This window comes from Carassius auratus, chromosome 5, assembly GCF_003368295.1.
Source record: "Carassius auratus strain Wakin chromosome 5, ASM336829v1, whole genome shotgun sequence".
Lineage (NCBI taxonomy): Eukaryota > Metazoa > Chordata > Actinopteri > Cypriniformes > Cyprinidae > Carassius > Carassius auratus.
Window position 1 is genome coordinate 10,109,048 of NC_039247.1, and position 12,564 is coordinate 10,121,611.

General features: G+C 39.7%; 1 protein-coding gene across 1 annotated transcript; it reads right to left on the reverse strand.

The window, feature by feature from the left end:
- Positions 1–640: 640 nt before the first annotated feature.
- LOC113074507 (uncharacterized) lies at positions 641–6,713 on the reverse strand. Its single transcript, XM_026247351.1, has 4 exons — positions 6,131–6,713; positions 4,437–4,682; positions 2,910–4,125; positions 641–2,700 (listed from the first exon to the last, which is right to left on the reverse strand). Exons 2-4 carry the CDS (start codon positions 4,576–4,578, stop codon positions 2,514–2,516), a joined length of 1,545 nt encoding a protein of 514 aa, XP_026103136.1. The 5' UTR covers positions 4,579–4,682; positions 6,131–6,713; the 3' UTR covers positions 641–2,513.
- Between the last annotated feature and the right edge of the window lie 5,851 nt (positions 6,714–12,564).

Genomic DNA, 12,564 nt, shown 5'->3' on the forward strand with positions numbered 1-12,564 from the left:
CGAACATCAGGAATATATTTAAATAGGCTACTGTTTAGTAAAAGTAAGAGAATAATTGAACATTAAACACCAGGGATGATCAGTGTTCGGAAACTATAAATAACCGGACCCGTTAAAATGAGCTCGCAATAAATATGAATGAATCAACCGCTATACAGAAATAAGACTTTTGACAGGAATAAAAACGTGTATGTATGTGTGTGTGTTTTCCCCTCCTATTTTCTGCTCCTTGTACCCTTTGGTTCCGTTTTTTTACGTAAATGTTTCCTAATCCAAAACTACTATCATGACACATAAAGAAGACGTAAAATCTTCATTTAATTATAAAACACAACGTCTCAATATATTTAGACATCCTACATTTCATATAATAATTATGTTAGGCTATTGTTGTTTTTTCTCCCTGACGCACGTATGCTAGCTGACACTCTGCGTGGAAAGATTTGTTTTTCCTTTTCCTCCACGTCGTGCAGTAGAGAGGAATCAGGATAGGGAATAACACTGTTCCATATATTTGGCTTTCAAAGCTGTAAACAATTTTCCTGCCAAACAAGGGATAAACTCAGTTTATCCGTTAAACTCAAGGTCTACCGATTAAGCTCTAAATATCTCACATGAAGCCATCATCGCCACAGTGCACTGCTGCTGACACAAAGCACTTTATTTTAATTCAGTCAAATAACAGGAAACACAAAGAATTTAATCGGAGACGATACATCGAAATGCCTCGTACAAAATGACTAGTCTTAGTATTATAGCTGGTGTAAACTCTTGGAAATCGTGTGCCTTCATGTTGGATTGTAATAAAAAAAAGGGAAATAAAATTCTCAACTTCACAAAATGACCATACAACACAGCGCATAATTAGCTATATTTCATAAACATGATTGTATAACGCCAAGGAAAACATATATTAAGTGATATGCTAAGCTCTCTCAGTATCTAGGTTGCTTATCTGGAAGAATTAAATTATATTTGCAATATTGCTAAGTAGTAAGGTACACAACCACACTTCGAAAAAAAAAAATCCCTAAAAAAAAAATTAGAAAGAAAAAGAGGAACTAATCAAAGCCTGATTTGCAGTTGATTTCTTTGTTATTGTTGTAACTGTGATCAATGCACGTCTCCTATTGGAGCAAGTCACTAGACAAATAACCAGAATTAACTCCTGAAATTGTAAATTGTAAAACAGAAAATCATAATATTTGTCAAGGATTGTGCATGATTGCAAATGCAATAAATAATAATAAAAACAAATAATAATAATAATAATAATAAAATGGAGTAATTTGTGTTGTTGATGAAATATTGCTAAGAAGCTTGGAAGTCCGCAATTCTAAAGCCACCACAATCATATCAGTGATTATTAAAAAAGCCATATCACTACAAAGTTTTTCGTTCTGTCCCCCAACACAATCTTGTACATTAGAGCAAACAAGCTTTATAAAATCACAAACCCTGATTGTAGTCGCAATAACAGCAGAGACGTTGGGCCAAACAGTAGTTTGTGAATCAAATGCCACTCATTCACCTCTAATGAAACGTGTTAGCTAAGAGAATATAAAATAGGACTTCTTATGCAAGAAAGACTTTTGCTGTAACATGTCATTCAGACGCAAGAAAAACAAACTTCTTTATAAAGAGCCATGAAATCGTCTGCATGCAAGAACAAAAATACAGGGAATCAACACACATAACATTATTAGGCAGTGCCATATCTTCAGCATTGAGTTACAAACTGACATACCTCCATGACTTTGGACATAAATTGTATACCTGAGCTGCAGGACTAACCTAAAATTGGGGCTTCAAAAACACATCATCAGGTTCATTATTCCTGAGGGAAATTTATTTTGAGAAGTGCTTCCCCTGAAACTCGATATTTAAGAAACAGATTGCTTTTAATATCAGTTCTCATTCCTTAATTAATATATGGAAGGAAAAAAGGAACTACCAATGTTGTACTGATTGTGTACATCATTAGTATTATTACCATAAATGTTAAAACTGCTAATAAATAAATGTAAAAGAATAAACAGCCTCTGTATAAATTAAAATCAGTGCAGGCCATATGCGGAATTTGTGATATTACCTTACAGCCTATTCTAAATAAATGGAGATGTGTTTGATTTGATCTTGCGTTATTCAGTGGTCAATCCTGAACAGTAAACGCTCTGTTGTTAAAGCTCATTTATGGAAACCAGAAGATGAGCCGTCAAGCCACTCTTGAGAAACGTAGGAGAAAACAATCAAAAAAACGGCTGTCATTACAGTCAAAGACATAATCACAGTGCATTTCGAATGATCTGGAGTTATTTCTGAGAAAGTGGATGTCTGTGCTGCAGCTGTTGATGGACTTTTGTCAGTTTGTAACGAAAATGAAATGATTGAGTAACGTGCAATAGTACAACCTCCACCACATCCTAAAAAAAGACACAACTCAAATCTCAATTGCCTTTCAGACTGCTAACAATTCTACTTGCAGGACCATTGTCAGGTGGTCGAGCTTTTGGTCAGGCGCTGGTTTCCTGTTTGAGGCGTTGGCTGCGGGCCTTGTACACCTCAATCAGGAGGTCTTTCACGTACTGGATCTCCCGCTCCACCGATTCTGCCTTGTCCCGTAGCTCACGGTTTTTACCCTCCAGGCCATGTAGCTGTTCCTCCAATGTGTCCAACTCTGCTCGCTTCCTTTGGCGATACCTGATAAAGAGGAAAGTCAGTTTCACTTACAGAAGGTGTGGTCTTTTAAATCCCACAAGCAGCTACTTTGTAATGCCCACAGGCATTGTAATCTGAAACATAATACAATTTTGCCTCTATCAAGTATTTTGTACTTTCATGACTAAGTGTGACTTCAAAACCCTCTAAAATCTAAAATAAAATTGACACCACTGTGATTCTGAAAATACCTGTGAGCTGCAGTCTTGTTCTGGTCTCTCTTCTTCTGTTTGCGTTCACCATGGTTCACCTCAATTAGTGGCACCTCTAGGTCTGCTTTCACAATGCATGGGTCGTCTTTCAGCACACAGACTCCTCTGGCACAAGGGGACCCCATTTCAGGTCCGTGGCGGTCACCGCTCAGGCAGTCGGGGCTTTGGCCTTCGAGAAAGCCACAGTGGAAGTTATGTTGCCGGAGGATCTCAATGCTCTCTGGCTTCACTGGGTCATTGATGGCCCCAAGGAAGCTTTGGTAGGCCTCTTCTTGGGATGAACTTTGGAGGAAACAGCTTTCGTTGGCCTCGGACTTCCAGGGGATGCTGGCCTTCACATCATTAGCACCATTCTTGGCTTCACTCATCATCTCCATCTCTGCACTTCCTGCTATGCCACTTAAATTGACTTCTCTGATGCCGTACATCATCATTTCTTCTTTCTTTTGGGGAACTTGAACAGATCCGCTAAAATTGTACCCACTGCTGCTGCCGGGCTTGTTTGTGCCGACGGCCTCTTCCGTGTAGCGGCAGTTCTTCTCCTCTTTGGGTAAAATGGCACACCTCCTGATCTCCACTGCACTGCCTAGGCAGTAGCCTTTGCCTACCACCCGTTCATCTTCAGCACAGCTGTAGCTCCCACCAGGTGCAACAGCTGAGTTACCTGAGGAATTTCCTTTGGAGCTCCAGATGCTACTCTCGTAGCTGTCACCCACCCTCACGTCATCGGAAACTCTCTTGCGGCTGCAGATGCTGCTGTTGGGGCGGCTGCAACTGTAAGGGGCATGTCTAGGAATCTTGGTACGGCCAATGGGACCCCCACAAAAGCTCAGCAAGTCAAGTTCCCCAGTTGCGAGGGTAACAAGTAGAGGGCTGGATTCGGATTGGTTGGAAGTAGAATATGATGCGTAGGGCAACTGGTAGTACGAGGGTGGACCAACTGCCGATGGACTCTTGTCGCATTTGCCCAGTTTCGAGGCTTTTTCTGGGAGAGGGTCAGAAAGGAAGTAATCCTCCAGCTGAGCAAGCTCCTCCTGCAGCAGAGAGGTCATGACCTCCAAATCTGAGGGCACCTGGATGTCATGCTGGAGGGGCGAGGGGGGAAGGGATGCATTGGGGGAGGGAGAGGAGTGAGGGGTTGGGAGGTAAGAGGAGAAATCTACTTCTTCCGTCATCCAGTCACTAAGACCATCACCTATGGGGAAAACAGAGGTCAGCACGTTAATCACTGGCCTAGAGATCCAATGTAACACAATTATTTAAACCAAATAAACTATACCAGTATTATTTTAACAAACCGTTTAAAAAAAATAAAAATCGCATCTCAGTGTGCTTACTAAATCCAAAATGCGAAATGTAGCATTAAACTAGCATGTTATCTACAAATAATATAAAATCGATCCACGTTGGTAGTTTTACTCACTGTTCAAGGAGAACGAAATGTGCTGCAGTGCGGTGCCCACCTGAAACTGGGAAAAATAAAAAACTGTATTCACTGCAACTCACCAATTAAGTGCTGGTTCTCCTCTGGCCCCTCCCCTCTGCGCCCCTCCGATTGGCTGTGGTTAGCCTGTGGGTGAGAGAGAGTGAGGGGGTCTGCCGGGCAGACAAGTAGAGTCTTCCAAATGGGTGCTGACATTGTCATCATCCTTTCGGTTGGTCCTACGATTCAAACGTCTGAGCTTACAGTGCACGATAATGAAGTTTGAGAGTTGAGCCACAGAAAATAGGGCTTGGTGTGCATTATGGAACCTAAAAAAAAAAGAAGGGAAAATATGATGAAGGACGATGTGTTAAAACACATTGTCTATGGAGATTAAGGTGTATCTGGTATCGAAATGACACTATCACACCAACTGTAATTCTTCAGTTGCTAAAGTAGGATGAAGGAAAGTAGGGTGGAAAAACTATTATGTCCTAGTTGGTGGGACTTTCCATTATAAACTTATCCTGGCTCTCCTAAAATATCTAAAAATATCCCTAACTGAACATAAATCCATATTTTCAGTGTTAACAATTAGCGATGAAGTGCAAACTGAATAAAATAACTACAACCCTCCCATTTTGCTACAGCATCAGCAAAGATGCACTTGTGATTAACGAGGGACCAATTTAGAAAACTACCACTCTCCCATCAATCAAAGTCCCTTGTGCCCACTTAGGGGAGTTCTACTGGTATCCAAGAGAACCAGGCAAATGCTCTACTGGTGGGAAATGTATTAGCAGCCTAAATATACAAGACACACTCAAATGTAAAGCTTTTTCGGATCATATTTTGGACCCTAACAATAATAAATGACAATATCAAGGACTTTATCAATATAAAAAACAATATAAAAACTTTATCATTTTAATATATTTAGCATTGATTTCTATGTTACTTTGTCTGTATGATGCAACCTAAGGTGCCTCCAAATGTCCTAATAACCTTTGCGCCTATACTCATTTCCAGTGTTTACACTCTAAGCTCAGACACTGACAAACATTTTATGCTGACAGAGACTACTTTGACAAAGCTTTTTTTTCTTCTATTTTTCTTCTGCAATCAAGTCATTTCTAGCAGTATGGCAGGTGCAGACTCTCTGAACTCAGGCACGTGGGTTACACTCTATGACGTAATGCAAAAGCAAAAACAGCAAATCTTCGTGAGAGCTTTACTACACATGCTTGTTAACAAAACGGCAATTTCTAAAAGAGCAAACAACGTCCGCTGCATGCAAAATGCAAATATACATTAAACTGGCAGATATGGATGTCAAAATAGGCAAAAAAAGAAGAAAAAAAGAAATAATGAAAGAAGAACCTGTGTATCCTCATCTATTTAATATAGATAATCACTATTTAAACTTTTTAAGCTGTTAAACAAACAAGTGTCACTTGAAAGTGCATAAAGAATGGAATGTGTATCAAAATAAATTTAACATGTCAAAATATTAATTAACTATGTCAGACTGGTTATTCTGAGATCATTCCTAATGTTACAAAACCTTTGTAGCAACGACTGAAAGAGCTTAAGAGTTTCTGAAACTTTTCTCAATAAGCAAGACAGTGTGCATAAAACATCGCCTGAAGTACTGTTACAAGTGACAACACGCTCAACAACACTTAAACAAAAGCAATACCCCTAAAAAGTGCAAAGCCAATAGACAAAACAACAAAAGCCTGAACAAAAGAAAAATTAAGTAATAAGTTGTACTTACTCCATTCTTGCTTAAATGTTTTGGCTTTGGGTGCGTTGCAAAAGCAAAGCACGGCGTTTCTTTAGGATCGAAGTCTCTAGTAAATTAAAAAGCCATGTCTCCTCCGGAGTGTCTAGGACTGAAGTGCTTTTGGTCTTGCTTTGTTGTGATGGAGCTGATGACTGAGAATCGGCTAATTTAGTCAATGCATCAGGTCACCCACACCTAGCAACCAGCTGCGTCACGCGCTCAGCCCCCAGTGCTAGAGATTCCTCCGCCCTATGGATGTAAGTTAGTGGTCCAGATAATTTTACACTTCGGGCCGGTGTAAACGCCTACAAGAATTAGGACTCACTTTCTCACTTCCGAGAAAACACAAAATCCCGCTAGCACGTTCCTTAACTTAAAAATGAGAAAATAATATGTAATGAAAGCGGTTGGTCGCGAGAGTTTGAATGATTATCATACAGCTGCAGTATCTGGTAATACATAAAACATTCATATCATAACATGCATAGCATACACTGCTGTTCAAATATGTATTGTTTCACAGGGACTACTTGATTTCTTCTAGCGAGGAAGAACACTTTCTGCTACCCAGGAGATACGTGGCTGTTGTTGCAGGTTAGTTGCATCAGCGCTTCAAGCTGCTAGCAGATTCGCTGGACGGACCGACTCTGTCGTGCAGCGATTGGCTGAAGAGGAGCTGTTGTGTTCTCTCATTGGCTGCCGCCAGAGAGACGTTGCTTCCCAGTGGTCTTCGGTTTTCCACTCTCCGTGCACATGTTTCACGTAAACATCCCGAGAGCAAATTCTGAAAGTGGTTTAACTTTCATGTCGCGGAAGGGCAGTTCACGGAACTTTACGGAGAAAACATTGTAACATTGTTGACGCTTTCCTCTTAAAACGCTTGCTTAGCGGTTCAGTTGACTTCTAAGCTCTGTAAATATTCTAATTCTATTTTCATTTAGACCACAGGGTGATTAAATTGTGTAATCTAACGTTACAATTGATAATATATGCTTAAATTTGATCAGTAGACAACTGGCTTAGATTTGCTCAGATTTATTATTTTATTTAACAAAGCCGATAGCTTATTTACACGTTCCCTTCATTAACTGACACTGCAGTTACTCATAAGAGATGTAAAAACGTCTATAGTAGCGTGAAATTAACTTTATTTACTTATACTGAATATTCTAATGGAATGCGTGTAACAGGTGGCGTCTTTAACGTCATTATTTTCATGTCAGCATCAGCATTTCTAGCTGCCCTTGAGAGTAGCGGATGTTAAATCCTGCGATTGAGCAAAACACGAACACTATCTAGCAGGAGAAAGAAAAGAGATAGTTTTTTATCCATTGTTTGTCATATTTTGACTATCCCATCTGAACTTCATAAGGTCCGGCGCTACATTATGCTGAGCTATTCAAGTCATGCGCGGTCACAGGCAAATAACCCTCAAACTCACAAGTAAAACTCGTTAAATTCCCGTTGATAACGGTTTTTCGAAGAATCGAGCTTTGTTTCCCCCCTCAGCAAATCCTAAAGCTGATTGAAGGAGCCATGTCTTCCTGTTGCTATAGTAATAGCGAACACTGCCCTCTATTTTAGACGTGTTTTCTGGTTGCTGTTGCCATGGGATTTGCAACGAGCTCTCGCTCTCTCTTTCGTCCCGTGTTTTTCAGGTTGTCCCTTCTGAATTTAAACGACTTTCACTGAAAAGTTACTTTAGTCTTAAACAAACGTAACTGAAACAAGTGTCTTTGATTGATCGGTTTCATTGAAATGACTTGTTTGCTGTATTGTGTCGGCACGGCCTTCACAGTCTAGACCTCAGAAATGTTGAGGTGCAACAGATGGATTTATTTTATTATGAGACTTAGCTTTTTGGTTTATGGGGGATATGTAATAAAAGGAGGGCAAAACATCTTACAAAAACAGAAAAAAAGTCAACACAGGGAGAGAAAAGTGTAAGACTGTCAAGTGGAATATTCCACAGCTTGTAGCAGAAGCTAACGTCTTCCTCGACCTAGGAGATTTTGATTGTATTTACACTTAATATCCCTGCGTGAACCAAGATGACATTGCTTTCTCGAGGAGCAGCCAGAGAGCGACGGGATCAAAGAGGGGCTTCTGGAGGGACTGTGATACTGTAATTCCTCTCGTGAGTCGGCTCAGCCACGCAGTTGTAGAAGTGAGGCCTGATGCAATCTTCGTGACCGCAGTCGTAACGTTGAAGAGACTGAGATAATAATGGTTGTTGAAATGTGGGATCTCTCCCAGGAAAGCGCTGACTCTCCCAACTCGCCGTGCCTTAATTGGTCCGTGGGGGCGCCCTGTTTGCGCAAAGCGTGAGAGAAAGTCAGCAGTACTCTCTCTCTCTCTCTCTCTCTCTCTCTCTCTCTCTCTCTCTCTCTCTCAGTTCAATTCAACATTATTGGCATGACAATTGTTACAATGTATTGCCAAAGCATAGTGTTTACAGGTGCATCTAAATAAATTATAATGTTGTGGAAAAGTTCATTTATTTCAGTAATTCAACTAAAATTGTGAAACTAGTGTATTCAATAAATTAAGTGCACACAGACTGATGTAGTTTAAGTCTTTGGTTATTTTATTGGTGATGATTTTGCCTCGAATTTAACAAAAACCCACCAATTCACTATCTTGACAAATTAAAATACTTTTTTTTTCCATTAAATGAAAAATATTTGTTTATCATTAAACAAATTCTTAGTGAATTGTTGGTTTTCTGGAAAGTACAAACCCGATTCCAAAAAAGGTGGGACACTGTACAAATTGTGAGTAAAAAAGGAATGCAATAATTTACAAATCTCATAAAATAGAATATAGATAAATTATCAAATGTTGAAAGTTAGACATTTTAAAATGTCATGCCATGTATTGGCTCATTTTGGATTTCATGAGACCTATACATTCCAAAAAAGTTGGGACAGGTAGCAAGGGGCCGGAAAAGTTAAATGTACATATAAGGAACAGCTGGAGGACCAATTTGCAACTTATTAGGTCAATTGGCAACATGATTGGGTATAAAAAGAGCCTCTCAGAGTGGCAGTGTCTCTCAGAAGTCAAGATGGGCAGAGGATCACCAATTCCCCCAATGCTGTGGCGAAAAATAGTGGAGCAATATCAGAAAGGAGTTTCTCAGAGAAAATTGCAAAGAGTTATCATCATCTACAGTGCATAAAATCATCCAAAGATTCAGAGAATCTGGAACAATCTCTGTGCGTAAGGGTCAAGGCCGGAAAACCATACCTGATGCCCATGATCTTCGGGCCCTTAGACAGCACTGCATCACATACAGGAATAATGCTGTAATGGAAATCACAACATGAGCTCAGGAATACTTCCAGAAAACATTGTCTTTGAACACAATCCACCGTGCCATTCGCCGTTGCCGGCTAAAACTCTATAGGTCAAAAAAGAAGCCATATCTAAACATGATCCAGAAGTGCAGGCATTTTCTCTGGGCCAAGGCTCATTTAAAATGGACTGTGGCAAAGTAGAAAACTATTCTGTGGACAAGGACAACCCAAGTTGTTATCAGTGCTCAGTTCAGAAGCCTGCATCTCTGATGGTATGGGGTTGCATTAGTGCGTGTGGCATGGGCAGCTTACACATCTGGAAAGGCACCATCAATGCTGAAAGGTATATCCAAGTTCTAGAAGAACATATGCTCCCATCCAGGCGTCGTCTTTCAAGACCTTGCATTTTCCAAACTGACAATGCCAGACCACATACTGCATCAATTACAACATCATGGCTGTGTAGAAGAAGGATCCGGGTACTGAAATGGCCAGCCTGCAGTCCAGATCTTTCACCCATAGAAAACATTTGGCGCATCATAAAGAGGAAGATGCAACAAAGAAGACCTAAGTCAGTTGAGCAACTAGCCTTTATTAGACAAGAATGGGACAACATTCCTATTCCTAAACTTGAGCAACTTTTCTCCTCAGTCCCCAGACGTTTGCAGACTGTTATAAAAGAAGAGAGGATGCTACACAGTGGTGAACATGGCCTTGTCCCAAATTTTTTGAGATGTGTTGATGCCATAAAATTGAAAAATGACTCATTTTCAAAGTTTAAACATTTGATATGTCATCTATGTTGTATTCTGAATAAAATATGGAAATTTGAAACTTCCACATCATTGCATTCTCTTTTTATTAACAATTTGTACAGTGTCCCAACTTTTTTGGAATCGAGTTTGTATGTTCATTTATTGTATATGTACGCAATACTCTGTAGGGGCTCCTTTAGCTTTAATTACTGCCTTAATTCGGAGTGGTATGGAGGTGATCAGTTTGTGGCACTGCTGAGGTGGTATGGAAACCCAGGTTTCTTTGACAGTGACCTTCAGCTCATCTGCATTTTTTGGTCTATTGTTTCTCATTTTCCTCTTGACAATAACCCATAGATTCTCGTTGGGGTTCAGGTCTGGTCAGATTGCTGGCCAGTCAAGCACACCAACACCATGGTCATTTAACCAACTTTTGGTGGGTAGGTGTCAAATCCTGCCAGAAAATGAAATCAGCATCCTCGAAAAGCTGGTCAGCAGAAGGAAGCACACTCAAAAAAATAACTCTTTGAACGAACATAAAAAAATCATGGAAAGGATTTCCACATGATTAATTTGCTTTATTTCAGCATTATGCAATTCTGTTACTCCAATTTAATGTACTTACATTGGGTCAACTTAATTTATTAAGGTTGATTCAACTTATTTACAATGGTTGGGCAAAGCTTAATTTAATAGTGTCAGCCCAACTAATTTGCAATGTTTTGGACAATGTTTTTAATAATTTAGTTCATTTTACAAAATAAGTTTAAGTAAACTTAACAAACCTTAATAGAGTCAACAAACAAAAAATGAGTTAATTGTACCTGAAAATGTTAAATAATGATGACATAAAATTTGAATAACGCCATTTTAGGAATGCCACCCCCTTGCATTAGGATCATGAGCAGCTGATTAATATGCATCTCCATTCAGACCTTACTATAATTACAACTTATTAATTATGTAACAAACATACTAGAAACACAAAACAACATTTCAAACCTTTGTTTCTTTGTTTGTTTTGTTCTAAAATATATTAGAACAGCATAATTACTATACATTGTATTACTCATCTACCTATCTAATGGTGCTACACTTCTCCAAGAGGGTGACAGAATAACAATTACCCACAATACACTGCAGAAATCCTCAGCCAATGAGATGCAAGTCTGTGTTGGTTTCATTAATCTGGTTACTTTTACGCAACAATGTTATGTTGGCTGAACAAATAATTTTTAAGTTAAGCTGACAATACACACTTTTTTGTTGAATGAACTGGATTAAATCAAGTTCACATTGTTAAATAATTTTTTTTAGGTAATCATAACATAAATGGATTAAATAAAATTGGCAAAGGTGAAAGTACATTTTTTTGAGTGCATGAAGTGCTCCAAAATTTCTTGGTAAATGGGTGCAGTGACTTTTTGGTTTTCAAAAAACACAATGGACCAACACCAGCAGATGACATTGCACCCCACTTCACCACAGACTGTGGAAACTTGACACTGGACTTCAAGCAACTTGGGCTATGTGCTTCTCCACCCTTCCTCCAGACTCTAGGACCTTGGTTTCCAAATGAACTACAAAACTTGCTCTCATCTGAAAAGAGGACTTTGAACTACTGGGCAACAGTCCATTTCTTCTTCTACTTAGCACAGGTAAGACGCCTCTGATGTTGTCTGTGGTTCAGGAGTGGCTTAACAAGAGGAATATGACAACTGTAGCCAAATACCTTGACACGTCTGTATGCTTCAATCTCAGCCTCAGTTCATTACTTCTGAAGTTTACTCAAATTCTTAATTTTTAGGTGTTTCTAAAATTTGATGGCTCTTTTCTCAATGTGTATTAATAAAGGGTATTGGCCTAATTCTGCCCTGAATGTGTTGTTCTTAGTGTTCCTCTGTATTCTGAGTATTCTCTCTCTCTCTAGCCCCTTTCACACTGCCATTCCGGCAAATACAGAGGTAAAGTTTTCCTGCAATTGTTCCCTGGTCACTAGATTTTGCACTTTCACACTGCCAGTGATGACCCGGTATATGTGCGTGCTTTCACACACAACCCGTAAAGATCCCTTACCGACACGTGACAACGCTAGGCACGTTATACTTTCACTGAAGCAAGCAAACGATCTCGGCGTCAGCGCGGAAAGTGAGGAACTAACTGATCTCTGCTTCATTACAGTTTGCACATATGTTTTCGTCACGAAAGTTGATCTTCCTTCAAAACAGCCACTTCGACACGGAATTAGATTTGGCTTTTGTTCACACAGCGCTCGTACCGGGTCGAACCCCGCAATGTTACTAGGTCCCCGACCCGGGTTCAGTTCGGTAATCAATCCCGGGACGTGGTTGCTTTCACACAGAAGGCGACC